The 27377-nt window shown below is 41.1% G+C and overlaps 1 protein-coding gene across 1 annotated transcript in view; it reads left to right on the top strand.

The window, feature by feature from the left end:
* The first annotated feature begins 3644 nt into the window (after nucleotides 1–3644).
* LOC140722147 (regulator of G-protein signaling 22-like) overlaps nucleotides 3645–27377 on the top strand; it is a 180465-nt gene continuing 156732 nt past the window's right edge. Inside the window, exons 1-2 of the mRNA XM_073037212.1 lie at nucleotides 3645–3660; nucleotides 9567–9629. Coding sequence (XP_072893313.1) covers nucleotides 9627–9629 — 3 coding nt within the window. The 5' untranslated portion in view covers nucleotides 3645–3660; nucleotides 9567–9626. The remainder of the gene's footprint in view (nucleotides 3661–9566; nucleotides 9630–27377) is intronic.

A 27377-nucleotide genomic window follows, 5' to 3' on the forward strand; every position in this document is an offset into this window, starting at 1 on the left:
AACAGTTAAGAAGGAAAACAGAGTTTATGAGATGGATCTGGCAAATAAGGTTAATGAAATCCCAAGGTCCTCTAGCTATATTAAGAATAAAAAGGGTGGCTAGAGAGAGAGAATGTCCCTTAGAGATCAGCAGAACCACCTATGTCTTGAGCTGCAGGAGACGTGTGGGATTCCACAAGGCCTTCGTCAGTCAGGTTGATCATAGTGCTTTCTAGCTGACCAAATACGCAAGCCTTGGTGATACAATATAGAGAACAAGCCATAAGACCATAAGACATAGGAGCAGAATTAGGCCATTCAGCCCATCGAGCCCACTCTGCCAGTTCATCAGGGCTGACACTGGATCTCATTCATCTCCATACACCTGCCCTCTCACCAGATCCTCTGATGCTCCAACCAATCAGGAATCTATCAACTTCTGCTTTAAATATACCCATGGACTTGGCCTCAACCACAGTCTGTGGCAGAACATTCCACAGATTTTCCACTCTTTGGTTAAAAAAAAGATCCTCCTTACCTCTGACTCCTGAATTTGAGGCTGTGCCCTCTAGTTCTGGATATCCCCACCAGAGGAAACATCCTCTCCACATCCATCTTATCTAGACCTTTCAACAATTGGTAGGTTTCAATGAGATCGCCATGCATTCTTCTAAATTCCAGGGAGTACAAACCCAAAGCAGCCAAATGCTCCTAATATGTTAACCACTTCATTCCCAGAATCATCCTTGTGTACCTCCTCTGGACTCTCTCCAATGACACCACATCCTTCCTGAGATAAGGGGCCCAAAATTGTTGACAGTACTCCAAGTGCGGCCTGACTTATGTTGTATAAAGCTTCAGTACTACCTCCTTGTTTTTTTTATATTCTATGCCCCATGAAATAAATGCCAACATTTCCTTCTTTACCACCTACTCAGCCTGTGAACTAACCTTCTGAGAGTCTTGCCCATGTCGTGAGCTCCCCCTCTCCACACATCTGATGAACCCAAAGGGATGGCAAAGACCAATACAGTCTGGTGCAGGTAGCTTCACAGGAGTTGCCAGTCAGTGTTGAATTCAACGTGGGCTGGCTTAGGGACTCAAGCTCCAGATTTTTTTCCTCAGAGTTTACTCCCGAATCTTTCCCCGTGAGTGGGTATAGCCACAAGGCAGTGGAGTTTTGAGATCAGAGTTTTCCTTCTCCTAGATGAACTGCCAACCATGGATGACAGGCTCCATCTGCCAGAAACAACTGGTTTTAAGGCATCAGTAACTCACCTTTGCCCCTTCTCCCGTCAGTAGAAATGGTTCCACTGGGCTTAGTAGCTAAGCCACACATGAAGGCTGGCAGCTGGACATCAGAGGCTATCTGAGACGCTCGCCATTGGGAGTGTTTGAGAAGTAATGCAAGTGAATCCCCACTAGTACCCCGGCTATAACAATGTGTGGTGTCTTAAGGTTGTTATAGCTGGGTGTGATTATTTCTCCTCTGTTTACTGAAGTAAAAAAAAGTTTTCTCAAGAGATAAAGGAAACAAATAGAGATGTTTTAGAGGAGGTTCATTATAGAAGGAGGCATTTGCAGATAGGGCCTAACCTAGTGCATCCTCGAACTTTGTGGGAGGTTAGAAAGGAAATGTGGAGGCCCTTGCTGAGATATTTTCTTCATTGTTAGCCACAAAGACTGGAATGTAGCTAATGTTATTCCATTGTTTAATAGGTGTGGCAAGGACAAGCAATGGAACTACAGGTTGGTGAGACTGACTTCAGTGGTTGGGAAGATACTACCAGGAATTCTGAGGGACAGGATCTACCAACATTTGGATAGACAGAATCTGATTAGAAGGAGTTCACATGGCTTTATGAGTAGGAAGTCCTGTTTGACAAATATTTTAGAGTTATCCAAAAAGTAGAAGAGGGTAGGGCAGTGAATGTAGTCTATTCGGATTTCAGCAAGACATCCGACCAGGTCTGTATTCATGTTCAATTGCTCTAAGACAGGTTGTAGCCTTTAGCTTTTCAAAGTACAGCTGGGGCAATGATAGACAAGTGATATCTAACACTCAGACTGTTTTATTTAATTTGACAAGTTATTAATCATTAATAAGATTTAATGTTTGGATTTGAATTTTTCCTTCTATTTTATACTTCCACTTGCAGACATTTACGAGTGAAAGTATTAATGTAATGAACGTTTGGAACATTGCTTTCCCAAAATGTGGGAAAGAGTAGGTTCACAGATATTGAACAAGCAAAACGCTGATTGCAAATAGGATCCTGGGGATCTTTATTCTGGGTTAGGATGGACGTTCATCATTGATAGGCCTTCCATTAAAACAGGAGTTCTTAAACTTTTTTATGCCATGGATCAATATCATTGAGCAAGAGCTCCGTGGACTCCAGATTGAGAATCTCGCTTTAAATCATTTGCAGCCGGATCTGCGAAATCTTTCTCAGCTAGTTTGTGACGTGCTGCTTTGTGACGTTTGTTTACTAACGAACTAAAAGTAATGATAGACAGCGGAGGTCACGTCGACGGCCTTTCAATCCAAAGGCTTTTGATGGTCTTAATCATTTTAGTGAAGTTACTGGTGTAGGATGGACCTGGGTGAAAATTCCCTCGCCTGGGTCAAGACAGCTTCTTGATCTTTCTTTGACCAAGTACAGCCTCGGCTGAAAACTCGATAAGGTGCTCATCCAAGTCAAAGGACGGGACTGCAGAATTGCTTGCTAAGTGCGCGCCTTTTTTTTAACTGCACTTCAATCAATACGACACAAAATTCCTTCCATCCCCTTTCCCACAGAATTGCTTCGCAAACCGGTTTTGGCCAACGGCATTAATTTGAATCCCCAAAACTTTGTAACTCGGATTTGTCGGATATTTCTGAGAATAACGTCCCGACAAATTATAGTCTTCGGTCGATCAATGGTCCACAGACTTTTGTTGACATTGCTCTGAAACCGGTTTATGACAATGGAACAAGGAAACCTATCACCAGGCAAATTAACTACTGGTATGTGTAAATGAGAACGTTATATTTTGACCTTATATATTCATAGCAGTTTTTTAAACTGGGTTTATCACCGTATATCCGTTTGGACATAATCATAATTAGTCGTACTACACGTTAGCCGAAGAATTTGAAGAAACCATACTTAATACAACGCCGAATTAAAGCTAACAGACAGGCCTATGTTTGTGTTTCTACCTCTGAAGCGGGCAATTACTTCTCGGTATTTGAAACAACGTGCTTAGGTTCTGGTCTGTGACAAAAGCGTCATCAGCTTCAGCTGATTGTTATAATTGAAGGCTGGCGTCTTACAAATGTGATAGTAATTTGAATATGAATAATGCACTGGAAATTTTGCAAACGGGACGGCAGTGTAGTGCTTAGTACAAATGGGTTCAATTCCCGCCGCTGCCACTGACCGTGTACTCTTGCAGTCCAAAGACGAACCAGTTGGCAGGTTAATTGGTCATTGCAAATTATCACGTGATCAGGTTAGGATTAAATCGGGAGACTGCGAGGCGGTGTGGCTCGAGGGGTATATTCCACGCTGGATCTCAATGAAAATAAAATTTAAAAATATATACTAGCTATGTTATGTGGATAGTATTAATTACACAATTCACCTTGAAATTTGTTTTTCAGAGCCTCCGACCATAACAGCGGCCAACTTCGTAAGTGTGATTAATACGTGATATAAATACCAGTGATGCTTGGTGTGTAGCTGTATGTGGCGAATGCGAGTGTGTACGAGTATTGTGGTCTGAATTAGCAGAGTAACCGTAGTTATTCTACCCACTTTTCAAGTGGAAGATGGGTGCCTCGTCAGGTGCACGTTGGTCATTCATACTCTAATTTTTCAGTTTCAAATCTCACGCGTCGTTCACACCAATTACTCCCCGTGTTTTTGAGCTCATAACTTTTGTAGCACTGGTGCCTGCGTACCCGCGATTTTGTCTCATACAGGAATGACGGGAGGTATATAGCTTATTGAGACTTGGGAAGAAACTTCAACAAAACGAAATAAAATTATATTTGTCTGCATTTGCCATTTTCTGAACCATTTTATGCAATGTCTGAGAGACCGGACTGCTAACAATCTGGCAGAGGTATTTTGGGCAATCAATTAAATGAAGATAGAAGCTGGTCTAAATATTTTTTTCTTTTTAAAAATATCCCTTTCCTCCGAATTATTCAAGCTTCTCATCCTGCTGAGGTAATTTACTTTATGAAGTAATTGGCCACACTTTTATCCTGATGTTAGTAGAAATGACCTCTGGGAAGGAATTCTGTGTGTGTAGTTGGAGGTCTGGCTTAGGCCATACAGTCACAAACTTTACTGTCCTTTGTATTTAACTTTTGGAGCAGGTGGCCCTATCTTCTCTGGCCTGTCCTCCTGATCAAAGATTGTCTGATTTTCCTTGGAAGGTCAGTTCCCAGGCTGTGGTGGGTGATGTTTCTAGTCAGCCAGGAGGGGCAGCATTGAGAGGTGAGGCTGTCTTGAGATTGTAGTGTGTGCTGCAGGGTTTGAGCTTGCACTTATGCAGTTTTAAGGCCCTTTGTGGATAGGCTGTCAGCAGATAGTCTTCCAATGAAAATAAGGATGTCTTTTATGGGTTAGCACAGGCTGCCACTTCAACTGCATTAATTTCTGTGAACCAGAGATGATTCTGGTAACTTGGAGATAATTAACTACCATGTGGTTGGTTCCCAAGGCAGATGGATAAGCATTTCTCAGTTGTTCAGTAGTCTAAAGCAACTGATAACATGGTTTGTTAGTGCTGCTAACCTAGTCCTGAAGAAGGGTCTCAACCCGAGATGTTGACTGTTTACTCTTTTCCATAGGTGCTGCCTGCTCTGCTGAGTTCCTCCAGTGTTTTGTTTGTGTTGCTTTGGATTTCCAGCATCTGCAGACTTTCTGGTGTGGATGGTATCTGTCAGTTTCTACTTGAAGTTTGATCTTACCTTAGTTCTGAAGTTGCTGCTATATTGACATGCTTAAAAGGGATTAAAATATTTGGTGTTGGATCATGGGTGAGTGGCTGGTCACAGAACTGGGCATGGTGCAGCTCTCTGGCTTTTACAATGTTCGGATAGAAGGCTGATGAGGCAATCTTGGCAGTGCTTGGCAAAACCTTTATTTTCCTAGGTAGCTTCCTGGAGGGTCTAGATCTTTTATCAATGTCCTGAATTCTGGACATCCATGACCAAGTTGTTAGCACATATGAAGAACTATAAATTTGTGGGAAGATAGTCACTGGTATTTGATGAACAGAGCAATTGCCACAATTAATCACTGTGAATAGAAACATAGAAAGCCTACAGCACAATACAGGCCCGTCGGCCCACAAAGCTGTGCCAAACATGTCCTTACCTTAGAACTACCTAGGCTTACCCATAAGCCCTTTATTTTTCTAAGCTCCATGTAGCCATTCAGGAGCCTCTTAAAAGACTATTGTTTCCGCTTCCACCACTGTCGCCAGCAGCCCATTCCACATACTCACCAATATCTGCATTAAAACACTTACCCCTGACATTTCCTCTGTATCTACTTCCAAGCACCTTAAAACTATGCCCTCTCATGCTAGCCATTTCAGCCTTTGGGGGGCGGGGGCGGGGGAGCCTCTGACGATCCACACGATCAATGCCTCTTATTATCTTGCACACCTCTATCATCCTTTGTCGCTCCAAGGAGAAAAGGCCGAGATCACAAAATGAACATAGGACTTGAGGCTTCCAACAGTCAGAGTTGATCATGGCTATCGCATCCTAGCTGTCTAGATAGGCAAACCTAGGCAGTACAAAATTGACAGCAAGCTGCTCCTCACCACACATCTGATGAACTCAAAGGAGTGACAGAGACCGATACAGTTTGGCACCAGCAGTGTTGCAGGAGTTGCCAGTCAGTATTGAACTCACTGTAGGACTGCCTTTGGAATTCTGGCTCTGGGGTTTTGCCTCTGGGTTTACTCCAGAAGCAATCCCTATGAGTGGGTTTAGTTGCAAGGCAGCAGGGATTTGAGATCAGTTTTCCTTCTGGATGAGCTGACAGCCATGGCTACTGAGCCTGAAGTGACTGGTTTTAAGGCACCACTAACCCACCTTTGCCCTTTTCCCTGTCAGTAGAAACAGTTAAGCTGGGCTTAGTAGCTAAGTAGGTACATGAAGGCCAGGAGCTGGACTATAGGCACTGACTATAGAATGAATTAATTGTAGGTTTCCACTTTGCATCTGTTAATTGAGAATCTAAGCAGCAGACTTCTGCATCACATTTTAGCTTTTGGTTAGCTGAAAAACAATTTGAATAAATAGCTTTCCGGAAAAAAAAAATCAGGGCAAAGGTTAAAATGCCTGGAATCACACAGCATTCAATAATGGTAAATCGCCAATAATAGAAGTGAGCCAGCATTTTGAAAGTGAAAAAAATAAGGTTAGACAGGAGAGAAATGGACAGTCAATGTTGTCCTTCATCTGGATTATAAGAGTAGAGGGGAGAGAACCAGCATAAAGAAGTGAGGGGAAAGGGTGGTGCAAGAGATTTCAAGTCATAGGTGGATCTGAGAGGGGGGGGGGGGGGTTGATTGGCAGATGGTGTCAGATGGGAAGCAGGAGATGAAGACAGAATAGAGGTGATGTGGAGACAACAAAGGGCTGAAATAAAGGAATGTAAGGAGAGAGATGCTTGACAGGAATATTGTGGGGAGTAGATATGGGACCCATATGGAGGAATGTGTCGGTGATGGGCAAATGGAATAGGTGCAGGATGGGGAGAGGAACAGGGTGACGGGACTGATTAGGGCATTTGGATAGAAGGATATGTGTGGGAGGATTTGGGTGAATTGGAAGGAGAGAGAAAAAGAAGTTGGGGAGTAGATGACCTGAACTTGGAGAATTCAATGCTGTTGACTACACAGGAGGAATATGAGGTGCTCATCATTCAGTCTGCGTTAGACCTCACTTTGTCAGTGACAAGAGCTGAAGGCAGACAGGTTGGTGTGGGTATGGGAATTAAAAATGATTGGCAACTTGGAGCTCCATTTGGCCACTGTGGCAGTACCTGGGAGCTCAATGACAAGGTTGCCTAGTCTGCACTCACATAGAGGAGGCTGCACTGAGAGTACTGAATGCAATGAGTTTGAAGTAGGTGCATGGGCCTTGTCTCACCTGGAATGGGCTGTTTAGGTCCCTAGATAGGGGTGAGGTTGGAGGTGTAGGAACAGGTGTTATACCTCTTACGGTCGCAGGATTAAGTGCCTAAGAAAGGAGAGGGATGAGTAAACCAGGAAGGCAGATGACTGTACAGAAAGCAGAGAGGGTTTTTGGGGGCAGTAGGGGGATGAGATGACTGGTAATGAGATATCAATTTGATTGTTGCATCGGCTGGTGGATGAACAATGACCAAGGGAGCTCTATTCCGGGATGGGGTACAGCATAAGTGAAGGAAATGCAAGGCATTGTGGGGAGAACCAGCATTGATTCATGAAAGGAGAGTTATATTTGATTGATGTGGAGTCCCTGGAGGATGTGACAAATAGAATAGATAATGGGATTGTGGTGTGTGGATTTTTGGAAGGTTATCAATAAAGTTGCATACCAGGAGGATTGTATAGAAACTTAGACACACATGTTAGGAGTCATGAGAAAACACAGAGCAGGATGGCAGAGCTCTTTCTTGAGTTGACAGGTTGTAACAAATAGAGACCAGTGCTTCAGGGACCAGCTATTCATAATCTATGTCAGCAATTTAGTTGCGTGGGTGACAGTTTGATGACCACATGTTATAGTTTCAAGTTCACTGGTGATACAAACTTGTTGGGATTGTGTGTCAAACAGAGGGTGTAAAGAGACTTCTAAAGAACATACAATATTGTAAACTGAATATGTAGGTGAAAACATGGCAGATAACAATATAATGTGAAAAATATGGGGTCATCTCATTTCTGATGAGCTCATCTGTTTGGTGTATAAAGCAGATAATTATTTTTTTTTAAAAATAGTGAATGATTGAGCAACTTTGATGTTCCTGGGGACCAGTGTCTTTGTACACAAGCCTCTCAATGCTAACATGCAGGTACAGCAAGCAATTCAGTAGAAAGCTGTGACTTTTATTACAAACAGTTTTGAATGCATGAGTAATAATGTCTTGCTGCATTTGTATGGGTCTTTGATGAGATTGCACTTAGAGTATTGTGTGTACAAGTCTGGTTTCCTCACCTTAGAGGAAATGTAGTGAAGGTTTACTGGAACAACAAATAATCCGCTGGAGGAACTCAACTGATTAAATGGCATTTGTTGGGGGTGGGGGGAAGGAATTGTCAATGTTGCGACCCTGGCTATGATTTACTGGACAGATTACAATGATAGCAGGTTTGATGATTGAAGCGAAGTTAAATAGTTCAGGCTTGTGTTTTATAGAGTTTAGAAGAAAATAATTTTGTTGAAATTTACAGAAGTCTTAGAGTTGAACAGGCTGGAATTGTTTCATTTGGCTGAGTGATAGAACATTTTAAGAAGTAGGCTGTTTAGAAAAGAGTTGAGAAATTTCTTCATGTGGCTGTCCCTTTAAATAACAAAATTGCAGGACAAGTCACAATTAAAGCCTAATTGGTTTGTTAGTGGCTAATAACACTTGAACTACAATGACAGCAAATCTCAAACAAAGGCTCCAGTTTGGATTGCACAGCAATTAGCATCAATGGCTGTGCATTTCATGCCAAAATTAGACCACTCATACAAGCAAGTTTCTCCATGAAGTGTGTTGTCAAACTTCTGGAATAATGGAAAACAGCACAATAATTACATTAAACTCTTGGTGGGGGGGGGGGGGGGAGTAGTTTTCAGTTGCAAGAAATGTGTGTGTGTGTGTGTGTGTTGCTCAGTCACCTTCCTCTGGTGTCCCTCCTTCACTTTTTTCCATGGTCCACTGTCCATTCTATCAGATTACTCCTACTTTAGCTCTTTACCTCAACCACCTTTCACCCCTAGCTCCCTATACTTCAGCACCCCCCCCCCCCCCCCCAACTCATCCACCTTCCTCCTCACCTGGTTTCTCCTATCACCTGCTGGGTTGTACTCCTTCCCCTCCAGCCATCCAATTCGGGCTTCTTCCCCTTTCCTTTCCATGCCCGATGAAGGGTGTCGGCTCAAATGTCGAATGTGTATTCCCCTTCATAGATGTTGCCTGACCTGCTGAGTTTCCTCAGCACTTTCCCTCATAGACTGACAATTGTTACCAGTATTAGTATTTTTTCAAGTATACCTGATTTATTTTGTAGCTTAATTTTAAATCCCCCACCCCCCACATTCCAGGGTGGGATTCAAAGATGAATTATATAGAAGTTTTTTTGTTAGTCAAGTAATTTGACAATGACACTCCTGTGCCTCATCAAAACTTTACAATATTTCAGTTTCTTCTTAATCTCACTTAAGAATTCTTCAACCTGACTGATTGATAACTTCATCATGAGTCCTCTATTGAAAAAATAAGTATTAATGGTGGAAAATAAATATTTGCATCATAGAATTTACTATTTTTTCTTTTCTGTAATACACTTCTAATTTTTATTATTATTACTTCTAGGAAAACTACTTGGTGGCAGATGATTTACTGGTAGATTATTTCAATGTATTTCTCAGTCTGATGGTAAGTGCTTAGTACTTTGCTTTTGGGTTAAGCCTCCTCTACATGTCCTGACACAAAGTTCAAAGTAAGTTTATGAAAGCACATGTATGTCACCATATTCAACCCTGAGATTTGTTTTCTTGCAGACCTACTCAGTAAAACCAAGAGCCATAATCGAATCAATGAAAGACCACACTCAACAGGACAGACAAACAACCACTGTGCAAAAGACACCAAATCGTACAAATATGAAAGAAAAAAAAGATTGTTCTGAGAGTGAATGCATAGGTTATGGGAACATTTCAGTGCTGGAGCAAGTGGAGTTGTTCCCTTTGGTTGAGGGGTAGTAACTGTTCTAGAACCTAGTAGTATGGGTCTTGAGGCTCCTGCACCTTCTTCCTGATGGCAATTGTGAGAAGAGAACGTGGCCTAAGTGGTGGGGATCCTTGATGATGATGCTGTTTTCCTGCAACAGCACATTGTGTAGATGTGCTCAGTGGTGGGGAGGGCTTTACCCGTTACAGACTGGAATGTATCCACTACTCTTTATAAGATTTTCTGTTTGAGTATTATTGTTCCCATACCAGGCTTGATGCAGCCAGTCGATATACTCTCCACCACACTTCTATAGAAGTTTGTCAAAATTTTAGATGTCAAATGTTCGCAAACTTCTAAATACGGAAGGTGCAGTAGAAAAGTGAAGATGATTTAGCAGTGAGCGATAACTTTAATAGTAAACTACAAAATAATAAGAAATGAGGGGTTCACAAAACAAATGAGACTAGGTACTAAACATTATAGTCAACAAGGTAACTAAAGACTAGGAGCAATTAGTAGAGGCTGGCTGATTCAACCAGTTCATAACAAGGATTGTGGATGAGAGCTGGGTTTAAATGGACTGCAGATGATGAATTGGAAATGAGTAACAGGTGACCCCCCATTAGCTCCACAAAGTGCACTGCAGATGCTGTGGTCAAAGCAACACGTACAGACAAGCTGGAGGAACTCAGCAGGTCAGGCAGCATCCATGGAAACGTTGACTGCTTGTTTCCATGGATGCTGCCCGACCTGCTGAGTTCCTCCAGCTTGTTTGTATGTGTTGCTCTGACCCCTGTTAGCTGGTTGGAGACTGGGAAGAGTCTGCCTTTGCAGGCCTGACATTTTGTTCTGATTGTCAGAAATATATTTTGATTTACATATAAAAGGATTACTAATTTTAACACTTCAACGCTAAATATATTGTAGTTTCACAATATGTTTTTCTTGGTTTTAATATATGTCAAGGCAGCTTATAGATTCTACAAAATGACACTTTTTGTGAATGATCTTATTATACAAGTTTGCAGTTACTTCTGCATTGAAGCTTACATTTATATTGTTAGGACTCAATCTGAATAAAATGTAAAAATCAGGGTATTTTGGAAGGATGTGGATACCATAGAGAGTGCAGAGGAGATTTACAAGGATGTTGCCTGGATTGGAGGGCATACCTTATGAGAGTAGGTTGGGTGTACTTGGCCTTTTTTCCTTGGAATGACAGGATAAGAGATGACCTGATAAGATGATGAGGGGCATTCATCATGGGAAAAGCCTCTGGCTATCCACCAGGGTTGAAATAGCTAACAGGAGGGGGCATAGTTTTTTTTTTAAATAAAATTTTTTAAATTAGTTTTTCAAAACATTTTACAAAATTAAAAACCCCAAATCCCCATGAGGAGCATTAATACAGAGCAAGGTTAAGCATACAATATCAATATGCTACAGAGGAAGAGAATTTAACAAAAAAGCACCTAAATTAAAGACAAGTGAGCTTAGTGTCCTCCCCAAACCCCACAACACAAGAAAAAAAAAACAATTCCAGACCAACCACCACACAATATAGAGAGTATAAGTCCGGACAATCAAACTCCCAGACTGTGAATACACTTAGCAACAGAGGATAATAATGCCTACTACCAGAAAAGAAAGGGAGCTGAAAGCAAGGGACCGAAGGGGGAAAAAAAAAAACCCTAGTCAAGAGGAAGGTTATGAAAGTAGTCGATAAAAGGCCCCCAGATATTATGGAACTTTAAATCCGAATTGAGAACTGAATAATGAATGAATATGAGTTTCTTGGAGGAAAGCAATGTCAGCTTTGAGTTGTTTAATATGTTAGAATACCTTCCTCCTTTTAACAGGGTGGTTCAGTCCCTTTACATTCCAGCTCACAAATTTAAGTGCACTAGCCATTATCAATTACTAATGCATAAAAGGCAGCAGGCATATAAAAAGTCAAGCAGTACAATAGCAGTCTGGGAGCAGAGATGTAAACATAGATTCGTAAGGTCAAAATATAAACATGTCCTAAACAATAAAGAAATGTTGGAACTGGAAAATCCACCCCACCCACACAACCCAAAACTAGACGGCTACCAAAACAAGTAGCTAGCTCTACCAAAGAAATTAACCCAAATACAACTTCCAGATCTGTGTCATTGACAGCAGTTCCGTATAAATGCTATAACAAACAGTAACTAGTTTATGCACTAGGAAACATAACTACAGATTAGAACACCTTCTGCCGAGATATACAACTTAATACAGAGAAAATCGGAAGAAAACCAAAACTAATCTACCCGCGCAATATTATAGAAGGATAAAGTAAGAGAAAGGGAAAAAAAAGGTAAGAAGGAAAAAGAAAAAAAAGAGGAAGGGGAAAATTGTAAATTCAAGACGAATATTTATCAACCGTTTACCGAGAAGGGAGAAAAAAAACATTCAGAGAATGGAAAAAAAAAGGGGGTGAAGAAAAGAAAAAGATAAAATAAATAAGTATTTAAAACAGAGGAAAAATAAATCAGCAGTTGAACTGTGAACCGACAAACAGGGAGCCCTTCACTAAAGACTTCAAACCTCCAAAACAAGTTAGATTTAGTTGTAGAACTCTGTAGGTAAAGTTATACAGAGGTGAAAATAGATTACACACACACCAAATCCCGGGAGAGATTGTCAACAGCCTTTAGAGTTTCAGTGAATAATGTCTGAGTGATTCAAGTGAATTCCGAGTCCAGAGAAAGTAATTTTACTACGAGGAGTACTTATCCACCATTTTAGGAAGTCCGATCAGATTCCGAAGATGACTGGATAGCCGGAAGACTTGCCACAAACGCTTCGGCTTCCCTCGCTGATTTGAACCACTTGAATTCCCCGGTATTAAACTTGATTCTTAGGTCAGCAAGATTACAAAAGGAAGGTTTGAAACCACGATCAAACAGCACTTTCATTACGCCTTTATACTCAGCGCGCATCTTTAAAGTCTGGGGTGCAAAATCTTCCACAAAGCAAATGGTTGTATCCTGGAAAGAAAAAGAGCCTCTGTGACGTGCCTCCACAATCAGACTGTGTTTTACCTGGTATTGATAGAAACACAAGATTACTGGTCGCGGACGGGTGCCCAGAATTTCGGGGGGGACATTAACTCTGTGTGCCCGTTCGAGCTCGGGCGGGTTTGGAAGTAGATCCTTCCCGAATATCTCACAGAGAAACTCGGCGAAAAACTTCACGGTTGATCCCTTTTCAGTCGCCTCTGGTAATCCCAGAATTCTGATGTTACAGCGTCTGCTACGGTTTTCGAGATTCACCATTTTGGAAAGAAGTTTGTTAGATTTTTCCTCTAAGCTGGAACAGAGAGTCTCCAAGTATCGAACCCGACTTTCTAAAGCTTCAGAAGTCGAATCGATGCGAGATAAGTGTTCAGCATGTTTGTCCACTTTATCGTTGATCCGATCCAGTTTGTCTTCTAACTGTTTGAAAGCGGTTTTAATTTGCTTTAAGATTTCGTCTCAGAGATTTGCAAGCGCCTTCATCGTCACACCCGACGAAGTCGTAGTTTCTTTTCTCCCGGATTTAGAGCTCTTGCTAGACATTGTAGGTTAGATATATTCACAGGCAAGTAAGAGATACCGAAAAAATTCCTATCTAAGCTTTATAAAATGGAGACATTTAGTGCAAAGGTAGCGACGGTAACGGAACAAAAGTTCGGAGCAGCTAAGCAATCGCCATGTTACCGGAAGTCGTGGGGGCATAGTTTTAAGGTGCCTGGAAATGGGTACCAAGGGGATGTCAGGGGTAAGTTTTTTTTTTACACAGTGGTGGGTGCGTGGAATGCACTGCTGGCAGTGTGGTGGAAGAGGATACAACAGGGTCTTTTAAGAACCTATTGGATAGGTACACAGAGCTTAAAAAAAAAAAGAGGGCCATGCGCTATTGAATTTCTAGGCAATCTCTAGAGTAGGTTACATGGTTGGCACAACATTGTGGGCTGAAGGGCCTGTAACATGCTGTAAATTTCTGTGTATTTACCTTTATGTAGCATTGGTTGCATTTACACGGAGTGGATCTGGTACTCTGTATATTTGGAGAATTGAATCTGTCAGATTGCTGTGTTGCTAATTCTGCAATCCAATGGGGTTTTCAAACCTGCAAATGAGGAAAAGGCAGAAGTAAGTTTTAAAATAATTTTCTTTGCTTTAATGTAAGGTTTTTTTAAAAAAAAATTTATTAGTTTTTCAAAACATTTTACAAAATTAAAAACCCCAAATCCCAATGGGGAGCATTAATACAGTGCAAGATTAAGCATACAATAACAATATGCTACAAACGAAGAGAATTTAACAAAAAAGCACCTAAATTAAAGACAAGTGAGCTTAGTGTCCTCCCAAGCCCCACAACACAAGAAAAAAACAACAACAACTCCAGACCAACCACCACACAGTATAAAGAGTATAAGTCCGGACAGTCAAACTCCCAGACTGTGAATACACTTAGTAACAGAGGATAATAATGCCTACTAACAGGAAAAAAAAAGGGAGCTGAAAGCAAGGGACCGAAAAGAAGAAAAAAAAACCCTAGTCAAGAGGAAGGTTATGAAAGTACTCGATAAAAGGTCCCCAGACCTTATGGAACTTTAGATCCGAATTAAGAACTGAATAATGAATTTTTTCGAGGTCCAAGCAGGCCATAATGTTGTTAAGCCATTGCGCATGAGTGGGCGGGGCAACATCTCTCCATCTAAGGAGGAGTAAGGTTTTTAATTATCTGTTATTTTGGGCATTCAACTTCACTTCAAATTTAATTATTTTTAAATGTTATTGAATGTCAGGGATATTTTAAAAACTTAACAGCTGTGACAGTGTTGACAGATGATGATCCCACCATTCTGTTTTGGTTGTGGATCCTCTTTACAACCCAGTGTTGCTGAGTAGTCTTCGGTCCCCATCTGTGGGCTTAAACGTGGCAAGTAAAGCCCAGACTATCTAAACCAAGTCAATGTGAGCAATGTGGGAATGAGAGAGGATCTGGCCAAAGTTGATTGGTAGGGGATACTAGCAGGGATGACAGCAGATCAGGAATAGCTGGAATTTCTGGGAGCAATTTGGAAAATGCAGAAGTATTCTAATGGCAGGATGACGTAACTGTGGCTGACAAGAGAGGTCAAAGCCAACATAAAAACCAGAGAGGGCATATAATAGAGAAAAATTAGTGGGGAAATTAGAGGATTGTGAATCTGTTTTTTAAAAAAAAACAAGGCAACTAAAAAAGATCATAAAGAGGAAAAAGATGGAATACAAAGGTAAGCTAGTCAATAATATTAAATAGGATACCAGTGGTCTCTTCAGATAAAGAGTAAAAGAGAGGTGAGAGTAGATATCATATCAGTGGAAAATGATGCAGAAGACGTAGTAAGGGGGGGGGGGGGGGGAGGACAAACTGAATAAGTATTTTGCATCAGTCTTAGTTTGAGAGTGCCGGGGGGCAGAACTGAGTGAAGTTGCCAGTACTAAGGAGAAGGTGCTTGGGAAACTGGAAGGTCTGAAGGTAGATAAATCAATTGGATCAGATGGTCTGTACCCCAGGTTTCTGAAGATGTTGGAGTTGATTGTTAAGGATGTGATTTTTAAAATTTTTTGTTTGGAAGGGAAAATCTTGCCCGACAAATCTGTTGGAATTCTTTGAAGATATAACAAGCAGGATAGATAAAGGATAATCGGTGGATGGTGCGTACTTCGGTTTTCAAAAAGCCTTTGACAAGATGTTGCACGTGAAATTGCTTTACAAGTTTAAAAACACATGGTATACAGGAAGGATACCAGTATGGACAGAGCATTAGCTGATTGGCAGGAAGTAAAAAGTGGGAATAAAAGGAGCCTTTTCTGGTTGGCTACTGGACTAGTAGTGTTCCATAGGGGTCTGTATTGGGACTGCTTCTTTATATGTTGTATGTATGTCAGTGATTTGAATGATGGAATTAATGGCTTTGTGTCTAAATTTGTGGACGATACAAAGATAGGCAGAAGGGCGGGTAGTTTTGAGGAAGCAGGGGGGCTGCAGAAGGACTTGGAGATTAGGAAACTGGGCAAAGAAGTGGCAGATGGGGCTGAGAGGGACATGGATCCCCCATGATTAAATATTGGAGTAGACTCAATGGGCCAAATGGCCTAATTCTGCTGCTATATCTTATGGTCTTATGTCATGGAAGGATGATTCTTGGTAACATACCTACTCCAATATGACCTGGTCCAATGCACCATGCTGGGGTGGCATGCTTGTGTAGCAGTTAACACAGTCACTTTATCGTGCCAACAATCACTGATTAAAGTTTGATTCCAGCCTCTATTTGTATGGAACTTGTACGTTTTCCCCATGGGTTTCCTCCAGGTGCTCTGGTTTCCTTCCACATTCCAAAGACATTCTGTTAGGGTTGGAGTTATTAGAGATGGAAGTGTGGCTGCTCTTACAGGTTGCCCCCAGCATAAATCGTGCTGATTTGATTTGATGAAATGTCATGTTTTACTGTACATGTGACAAATAAGCTCATTTTTCATAGCAGAGAAATGTGCTATCCATCACCTATGATGATGTTGATGTATACGTATTATTTCATGTTTGAAATAAACACTTAGAAAAGCTGGAGGTGGTACTATATCCAGTATTTTCAGCAATAATCGGGATCAGGGGTCACCAACCTTTTGCACCGCAGACCGGTTTAATATTGACAATATTCTTGTGGACTGGCCAACGGTGGGGGTCTGTTAAACATGACCGGAATACAGCGATACTCGAGGGAGGTTCTTTATGTCCAGTCTATTCCACAATTTAGTTTACGTGGCTATCAGCACTTCTGTCCCGCTTGCTCATGTTTTTTCCGCTCAAAAAACTCAATGGGTTTGTCTTTAAGTGCAGGGTGCTTGGACTCAAGGTACTGAAGCACTTTTGAGGGCTTCATTACCTCATTAGACAGCCTCTGGGCCCAAACTCCAGCCTCCCACCCGCCTCCTTGGCCAGGTGCGGCTGGTTGTGGGTGGGGTGAGATGACAGAGTAAGGACCGGAGGTCCCTATACCAGGGCCACAGCAGTTATAGTCCAGAGAGAGCGACCGAGCGAGGAGTGCGACAGGGCACGTGCTCGCCCCCCCCCCCCCAGTAGGTAGGTAGGATATGTCAACCGTCAAAAGTTTGTCTCGAGGGATAACTTTCAGTAGATTGCAGCGAGGCAGCTGCTCTGCTACTTATGAAACCCTGAGGCCAAATTAGGTCGTCTGTGAATATTTTAGCACCGAGTTCCCCACGAACATTCGGTGTGGTAAACAGGTTTAGAGGCGGCGCCCATCTGCCCGCCCTCCAGGCCAGTAGCAACGGCACTTCCCACTGGCCGCACAAGGCCACCGGTTACCCAAGGCCAACCACTGATTCCTGGCGTGAGGGTATCACTGCATTTAGGCGACTGATGGCCTTGTGTGCGTTCAAGTTCAGCAGTGGGCGTGACAGGGAATGAGGAAAGGTGCAGCTGACTCGTATCATTTCATATCGACAAATCATATCGTTTCCTCTCGGCCCAGTAGCACATGCTTTGCGACTTGGTACCCGGTCCGCGGTCCAGTGGTTGGGGACCACTGTGGTAGATTATTGACCAAACTGACTGCAGGAAATAGCTGCTAGGCTGAGTATGTCGTGTACTACCGTGAGAAAACTAACATGAAGTGGAAAGCCTCTATGACAGCATCTTCACCAATGACCTATTAGGATGTAAGTATCTATGCCAGTGTGGGAAGATTCTGTGCCGTTCTTATGGAGGAATTCCTGAGTTCAGTGAGGAAACTCACCTATTTTGTAGAACAATCGCTGTGATAAGCAGGATGGATTTAGACCTGAAGCAGCATTCTATTAACAGAGATAACTAGTTCATAACCAACACCGCACGTCAAACTTCTGTAGTCCTAACACATATCATGGTGATTTTTGGTGGAACATTAAATAACAGGAGCATTGGACTTCCTCATCATTCTATAGCCATTGAGCACAAATCCTAGCATTGATTGTAAAAAAAAAACTAAACTTTGATTAATAAAAATCAGGAAAAATTAAAATTCTTCAATAGAGGAAGTTAATATCAATTCTAAAGCAATATGTTTTTAAGTTCCTCACCTTAGGATCATAAAACATATATGAGTAGATTTAGGCCATTCGACCCATTGAGTCTGCTCCCCATTCCATCATGGCTGATTTATTATCCCTTTCAACCCTGTTCTCTTGCCTTCTCCCTGTAAACTTTGACACCCTTACTAATCCAGAACCTATCAACTTCTGCTTTAAATATATGTGTGTGCGTGCGCCCTTAACTCCTGGTGGAGTCGTCGGTGTGCTGTCATGACAAGCTTTTGCACCGATCTTTTTGGTGATTGCTCATCATATGGCATGTCTTGGGCATCTGAAACCTGGTGGAGCCCATCCCTCTGCAGGTTATTTTTAATGAGGTGGAGTTGCAGGCACGGATGGAGAACATGCAAGGAAGCCAACCAGATTTGAACTTGGGACCTCTCGCCCCGAAGTCCAGCGCTGATGCCACTACGCCACCAGCTGGTTTAAATATACCCAATGACTGGACTTCTACAGATGTCTGTGACAATGAAGTCCACAGATTCATCACCCTCTGGCTGAAACTTTTCCTCCTCATCTCTGACAGACGGTAGTGGTGGAAGGGTGCTATTTGGATCTGAGGAATATTTCCAGCAATGTTTCTTGAGGATCAGTGCTGGGATCTCAGCTGATTTGTCAAAATATGGGTGGGCCGATTAGTAAATGTAGAATAAAGTGAATGTAATAGGTGAAAGCATGTAACCATTAAGTTCTCAGTTAAACTGCTTTGCTTTTGTAATATATTGCTAATGTAAAGTCAGGGTGATGTGCCAGAATTTTCGAATAGGAACGGCTGGCCCTGATTTAAGCAGAAAGCAAAAGTCAGTTGTCAGATTTGGAGAATTCATTACAGTCTTGCAGGCTGCAACAATTTCAGACAAGAAAAGAGATGTTACTCTTGCACTCCCATATTGGACCCCATTGTAACAATGAAAGATGGGAGTGTGTGAGATGTTAAATTGAAAAGTCACGGTCACTCTGGTCAAATGATTGCAGGAGCTTCAGAAAGCAATCACCCAGTCCATTGTAGAGGGGGCCGCACTCTAAGAAGAATGTGTTTGCGCTGGACAGAGTACAGAGGATATTCATCATGACATAGCCCGACTTGGAGGATTTTATTTATGGGGAGAGATTGAATGCACTGGGCTTGTTTTCCTTAGTGATCAAATATATTTTTCCATGGTAGGATTATCAAAAACAAGAAAGCACAATTTTGAACTGAGTGACAGGAGTTTTAAAAGGTATCTGAGGGCTAGGATTTTATGCCGAAAGGTGGTGGAATCAGTTACAGGTGTCTCCCATTTTTCGAACGTTCGCTTTACGACACCCCGCTGTTTCAAAAGACCTAAATTAGTTACCTGTTTTGGTAGGTTATTTTTTTGGGTCTGTGAACGCTCACAAATTTTTCCCATATAAATAAATGGTAATTACTTCTTGACTTTATGACATTCCGGCTTATGAACTATTTCATAGGAACGCTCTACCTTTGATAACGGGGGAAACCTGGAATTCAGATATTTTCTTTGATGAACCTACCTGTGCTGCTAAGACTAACTTGCTCTCTTTCTCGGTTTTGATGAATGGTCGTCAACCTGAACATTTAACAGTTTCTCTTTCCACAGATGCTGCCCGACTCTTCCAGCATTTTCTGTTTTTATTTCAGACTTCCAGCATCAAAATAGTTTTTGCTGTATTACTTTTATTCAACTGAGTTGATATGGAAAATTCTTTTCAAGTTTTCAAGTGCCACATCTGAAACATAAGAAGTCAAACCCCTTCCCTTGACTTATAATGGCAAGGCATATAAAGCTACAGGATGAATGTTGGAAAAAAGATTGGTATAGATGGTTAGTTGGTGATAGGGATGTACAAAGTAGACCAAGGGGCGTTTTCTATGACAAAACCCTGCCTCTGTCCTGAGAGTCATTGTTTATCCATAGTCCAGGTCAGCTCAATCTGATGCCAGGATCTCAAGACCCACAGCAGCTGATGGCCACCTTTCAAGCTCTTCAGCAGCTTCCACTGTTAAAAATCACCTTGAAAGATATGGCAATGCAGAGTCAGTAAGAAAATGCACAAAGCTTTATTTTGTTAAAAGATTAGCAGCAAGACTGTTTAAAAATATAGCAGGTCCCCTCCTGACAATCTAGGCTTTGAAAATGCTATCCTGTAACATTCTATTTGCTACGTTGTCTCTCATTCTAGATTCACTGTACCTGTTTTCCTACTACTTTTCCTGTTGTAAAAATTTCATAGTACTGGAAATTAAGAATAGATCGTTCTTGCTACAATTCTCTTGTTTGCAGATAACTGGTACATTGGAACCACAATTAAAAATATATAAATTGATGAGAATATAATTGCCGCATTTTCTCTGTGGTTTTGATTCTCCATTGTGTGAATACAAGTTACTCGGATATTCTTGGATCAGTCAATTCAGACTTACTCATTTTGTGCAAGGAATATAAGCAAATGCATAGTAGTGTGAAAACTTCCCGGTGACCAAACATTTTAATTCTGATTCCTGTTCCAACGTTTTGATCTATGGCCTCCTCTTGGGCCAAGATGAGGCCGCCTTCAGGGTGGAGGAGCAACATCTTGTATTGTGTCTGGGTACCCTCCAACCCAATAGCATGAATTTTGATTTCTCCTCCCAATAAACAAATTCCTCCCCCGTCTCCTCTTTTCCCCACACTGACCTTTCACTTCTCAGCTGCTTATTACTTCCCTCTGGGTCCCTCTTCGTCCCTCTTCCTTTTCTTTCTTCTATGGTCCACTTTCCTCTCCTATCAGATTCTTTCTTCTCCAGCTTTGACCTTTCTCACCCACCTGGCTTGACCTATCACCTTCCAGCTAGCTTCTTTCCCCTCCCCACACCTTTTATTCTGGCGTCTTCCCCCTTCCTTCTTAGCCCTGAAGAAGGGTCTCAGCCCAAAATATCAACTGTTTATTCATTTCCATAGATGCTGTCTGACTTGCTGAATTCCTCCAGCATTTTGTGTGTTGCTTTGGCTATCCAGTATCTTCAGATTTTCTTGTGTTTGTGAAGACCAGATCATTTGCATCTTCACAGCCACCCCTTCCCCCATCCTCATCATTGCCTCTGACCTTGGACAACCATTCACCAAGGTCTTACTAATCTTGCACTTCCTCCATATTCTGAACCACTCCTCCCGTCCTTCATTTCTTTAAACAAAAATTCATCATTCTGTGTCTTGTAAATGCAAAACCCAGTGGATGGTTTCCAAAAATTTATCATCAACTCAGTTCTAAATGGTGACCCCTCCTGAGATTTCTATTCAAATTTTTTGCCATCTGAGCATTACCGATGAAGGCAGCACATATGGTGTATCCCGTTTGCCCTTGAGAAGGTAATAGTGAACTGGCACCTTGAAATGCTGCTTGACCCACTTCCTATTTCTCATGACACTGTTGAAAGAATGAGTTCCAGAATTTAGGTCCAGCAGTAATGAAAGAATGGAGATGTATTCACAAGGCACCACGGTAGTGTAGCAGTTAATATGACGTTATTACAGCTCGAAGTTTCGGAGCTCAAAATTTAATTCCGGCATCTTCTGTAAGGGGTTTGTTCATCCTCACTGTAAATGAGTGTGTTATCTCTGGGTGTTCCATTTTCCACCCACAGGCTAAAGATGTACTAGTTGGTAGGTTAATTGGTCATTTTAAATTGTCCTGTGATTACGTTGCAGGGTGGTGCAGCTCATTGGGCCAGAAGAGCCAATCTCACACTTTATCTCTACATACATAACTAACTAGGGGTAGTGTTTGATCTAGAGAAATCTGCAGGTGGTGATGACTCCATGCAGACATGGTCCTTTCTTAGGTTTTCGACACACTGTTGGTCTGTGATTAACTGTAGTACATTTTGTGGATAGAGGCACTACCTCCTATGCTACAATGAATAAATAATGACCATTCAATATTTTTTGTTTTCTAGATGATTTTATAGGTTTTTTAGCAGGAATTTCATTATTCTCCCTCCCATAAGTACAAGCTTAACAGGATATGTTTTAATTAACTTTTAAAATCCTTTTGCCAGTATTTTGATTATTGGTTTCTTTGGTCAACACACTGAAGACCTGTTATCTGTTTCCTGGATTCTCTAAAATGTTCAGAAGCAATAACCTTCATGCACGCAGAGTAGATTCTGGTTCTTTATATTCACAAAAGATGAATGCTTGCAACTTTCCCGAAGCTCCTGGAAGACCTTTCCTGCTTAAATGCAGTACAAATTTTTCAAGTGACTGCCTGATTAACATATCCGAAGCTTTTTCAGATATGTTGCATATAAAAACTGTTGTAGTCTAATAACTACTTTCATCACTTTCACGATTCCTCTGAGCAGCATTGTCCATCCTTGGTCCAATATGCTTTCCTACCAGAGGCACTGAGCTTGACACAAATTCCTGTTTGCTGCCTGTTGTGCAACAGTTTATGGTGTTCTGCATGGAGACAGTTATGGCATCATCAGTACCTATTTAAATTCATTTTCAGTTGACTCTATTTGCAGGGAATGTGGCATGGAAATAGTGGATGGACTTCCAATCAAGTTGTAGTTGTCTCAGCCAATCATGCCCCCACAGTGCTGGCCCTCTTGTTTTTGCCACATACCAGCCCATTGTGGCATGTTTGTTGTATTTTATTGTAATGGATGCCATTCCCATAAAAGTTATCTTTTCTCTGGTATTAGTTCTTAGTTGGATATCTGCAGACTTCATTTCAGTATCTTTGAAATGCAGTTCAAATTCATTTGTGGAATGACTGAATCAGCCAAACAAATGTCCAATTCTATTTTAATTAATTTGTTCATTTCTGGTGTAAGCCTTATTGCTTATTTATTGTTAGTTTTCTCATTGTAAATCTCAAAGCTACCAGTCCTGTGTCACTCTCATCATGATCAGATTTTTCAGCAACAGTATGCAGATTAGTGCTGGATTTGAAAATACAACTTGACTTTTTAGCTTTTTCTCTTCCCTGTGCAATCCATTAATTTCTGTCTTCCCTACATGCTCTTTGTATGTATCCTACATTGGTGCATTTTCTGCATGTTTTTCTCTTAAACCTGCATTGGTCTGGTGTATGCGAGCCCCTGCCATAATGGTAACACAATTTGATCAGCTAGGTTGGCCTCCATCTAGATGCTGTAATTTTGTTCACGCTCACTTTCATTCCTGATTGCAACTCAGTTGCATCTCTGTCTGCACTTGCCATTGATACAGCTTTTTCAACTGCTCTTTTAAATCTAAGTTGTACTTCAGTTAGAAGCCATTTTTGAATGCTTTCTTATAAGATTCCATACAAACTAAATGATCTCTCAGTGCATCATTAAGCCAATCATTTAACTGACAATGCCCAGTCTCTTCAATTCAGCCAATTTCATCAATTTCAACATGATGAAATGAACTCCCCTTTTTGATTTTGCTTACTAAACCTAAAGTTTTCTGGTTCTAAATGTTCCTGCATTACTTTCACGATATCAGCAAAGTTAATTTTGGCTTGTTTGATTGGAGCAGTTAATCTTTGAAGCCTTTAACTCCTGGGGGGAGGATCATTGCTCGCTGACACGCAGGAGGGGTGAGCTGCAGGGTACTTTGTCTCAAGTTTAACTTGTTCGTTCTGTGGGACACTTCTCTGTTTTCGTGGATGTTTTGCGAAGAAAAAGCATTTCAGGATGTATATTGTATACATTTCTCTGACATTAAACTTGACCTTTGGACCTTTGAACCAATGCACTCAGCAAAATCGATACTTGTTTCTCATTGGCTTTCTCATTTGTTTTAAAATACTGCTTAAATGGTTCAGTATACAAAATCCAGTTATCTTTTATGTAATCAAGCATGTCAATTTTTTCTATGTAGCCACTGATTTCTGCTCTTTTTTTCAATGATTCTTTTCACCCAGTACTCATTGTTTATGAACCCGTTAATTCTTAGGTTTTTGCATTTCATTTTTAAATTGATTGTCTCTGCACATGCTGCATTGCATTTTCATTTAAACTCGACTGTTTCTCGTTTTTTTTTAAACTTGAACATCTTGCTGCTTGGGTTCATTTAAAACTTTCTCATCACCACTGTTATGATTTGTAACTTGACAATGCAAAAGCTAATTGCAATACAAAGAGGGGAAATGATGAGCGTCTTAGTTTTGTGTTTAGTTTGAGTGAGGTGCGTACATACCACATAGTAACGTCATGACATATGCAATTCATGTATTTTATATATAACATGTAATTAATTATGAACAAGAATGTTTTGTCAAACAATATATTTACAATATTACTCAAATACTACTGAAATATTAAACACAGCATAAATATCTTCCAATATAAATTCAAACTGATCTGTAACCTGGTAATTATGCAGTCAATATAATTATATGTTTCAAGCATTTTGCCAGTGCTGTCTCTGATCTTGGACCAGATCATCTATATCATGATATCAAGCTAGTGCTGTAATTATTTGCACTTCCTTTCTTTAGAGGCCAGCAGGTAGCCTGACTGCTGGCAGTTTTTGCTGCCTATCATGCCACCAGCCTCTCAGACTGCTTGCCTGTTCCACACCCTCTATCTTACCCTTGCTGGGCTGTTGGGAGAGTTGCCCAGCTTTTGTGTTGGTGGGGACCTCTGCTGACAATGATCTCAGCTATGCTTAAAAAATTTTTAGTCTTTCTGGCTCATTCTAGAACACAATAACTGCATTTACTTTTTAGATACAGCACCAGCGATCAGAGTTCAACCCTGATTTCTAAAATGGTTTCCTCCCACATGCCAATTCATGTAGATTTGAGGATTGATTAGCCATCCCTACTGTGCATGTGATTGTCAGAATCCAGAGGGATATGATGTGAATGTGGGAGAACAAAATGACGTTAGTGTAAAATAGCAAGTAGGTATTTGTTGGTGACACGGACTCACTGGGCAAGAGTTTGTTTCTTTGTTTGACTGCAGTTCAGCAGAATGTAACATCTTTCAATTTGGGAAATGAAACACCAAGGTGTAACAAGAGCTATGGATGGTGGTGAACCCAAGTGCATAGTAAGGTCTAGAATAGACTCAGACTCAAATAAACAAGATGACACAAACAAAATACAAGGGTGAAATCACTAGAAATGGAACTCTTACAATTGAGCACAGAGTGCTCAGCACGAGACCTTTATGTACAGACTGTTCATGAAGGAATGTGACAGGAAACAATTGGCAGTGGGAGTCTTAAAGGGAGAATGGCAACTAATTAAACTCTGGGGAATTGGAGCTTTGGAACAAGGATACCTGCTGCTGTTCAGTTGGGACCGTGACACAAGAGACAAGTTCATTCAATGTTCCCAATCCAAACCCACCATCACTCAGGATATACCCTGTTCTCATTGTTACTATCAGGAAGCAGATAGAGGAGCCTGAAGGCGCACACTCAACAATTCAGGAACAACTTCTTCCCCTCTGCAATCCAATTTCTGAATGGATATTGAACCCATGAACACTACCACATCACTTATTTTTATTTTAGCACTACTTAATTTAACTATTTAATATATACTTTAATTTAGTTATTTTTCTCTATTATAAATGTATTGCATTGTACTGCTGCCACAAAGTCAACACATTTCACAACATACAGTATACCAGAGCTATTGAACCTTGTTCTGATTTTGATTCTGACATAACTTTCCTGAATCTTTGCACTACAGTTTATTTTCTACCATTAGACCACTGACTGACAATAATTGCTGCATTATGGCATTCTCATTCTTCCTTGTAATCTGCTATTCTCATCCATGTGTATTACACTTCATCTCGCCATGCAAAGCCAGTAATTGACAGGAGCATCAGAATGAGAATTGGCAATATGGCCCTTGGATAAGTGCAGTGTATAACTGGCCATTTGGTTAGCTTAATAACATTGAGCTTATCTGAACTAGTTGCCACCACTTCTAAATGTAAGTTGCTCACTTCCAGGACTGACATCACAATGATTATGAAATTACCAGTGTCTCACAACATGTGAAGATGACACCTTTACACTCACACTTGCTAGCCTAGTGATCCCTCTGCCACCATTTTTACATTCTCCTGAATTGACTGGCAAGCAAGGTTATGGTGAGGGTCAGCCTCACTATTCTAACTCTTTGACATACAAGGTTTGTGACATAGGCTCACCATCTCTGTTAGGAGGAGGGCTCTCTTCGGCTGCCTCAGTGACCAGAGAGTCTTTATCTTCAACCACTCAGAGGAAATACTTCCTCTTCCCTCAGATCAAGTATGCAATTTTCCTGGTATGCATTTCTTCAGATTCATTCAACAATAGGGAAAGGGCGGAGTTTAGACAAGGAGAACATGCAGCAATGTTGCCTTAGGAAATAATTTGCAGCCATAAAGAGGGATGGCATGTTTCAAAGTTTCATGTTTCAGGTCTAATTTATTGCAAAAGGAAAACAACTATCATTTTATTAGGGGTGTAATATTTCCTCCATACTGTTAGGAGTTAAAAGATGAAAAATGTAGCCAATTTTATGAGGAAACAAATTGGGGAAAAAAACAAGTAATAGTAGAGGATGCCAATTTCCCTTGAATTAACTATTACCATAGCATAGTAATGAATACAAAAGGTGCTGACTTGTCAGGATGCATTCCAAAGAATCTTTGCAATCAGTATATAACAAGGCAGATTGCTTGAAGACTTGTATTCATGGATTTTAGGCGTATTGAAAGAAAGGCGGCAAGAGATCATTTTGGATGCGACAATCTGTGGGGCTGGAGTCTCTTCCACCTTCCACACTTTCAGTGGCTCAGTTACTTGAGAAGTCCTCATTTGGAGTTTTTTAAATAAATGACAATAAACTAGAGTCACTTATTCTGCACTGATTTGAGGTTGAAAAATGATAGCAATCTTATTGTCTATTCTAACTCACTATCAATCCTTGCTACAGGCAAAATATTATATTCAAAACTATTCTGGTGCTCAGACTGCCACTGATTCCATGAGCAATGGCTTTGTATAAATTACACATTCACTTTACTGACTGCAGTCCCCATGTTGGTGACCAACCCACATTCACTTTACTGACTGGAGTCGGTGACCAACCTGGCAACTTCTTTAAGTTTGCTTTGTGAGAATGTGGGGTTGATAGACAGGAACTACAGGGAGGCAGTCACTCCTAAATTGCAGAAGGCAGGTAGGTGAGAGACTGTCAGGAGAGGGAAAGGGAATAGGCTGACACTGCAGAGTACCCTGTGGCTGTTCCCTTCAATAACAAGAACAGTTTGGATACTGTTGGGTGGAATGAGCTACCATGGGAAAGC

The sequence above is a fragment of the Hemitrygon akajei genome, chromosome 1, assembly GCF_048418815.1.
Source record: "Hemitrygon akajei chromosome 1, sHemAka1.3, whole genome shotgun sequence".
Lineage (NCBI taxonomy): Eukaryota > Metazoa > Chordata > Chondrichthyes > Myliobatiformes > Dasyatidae > Hemitrygon > Hemitrygon akajei.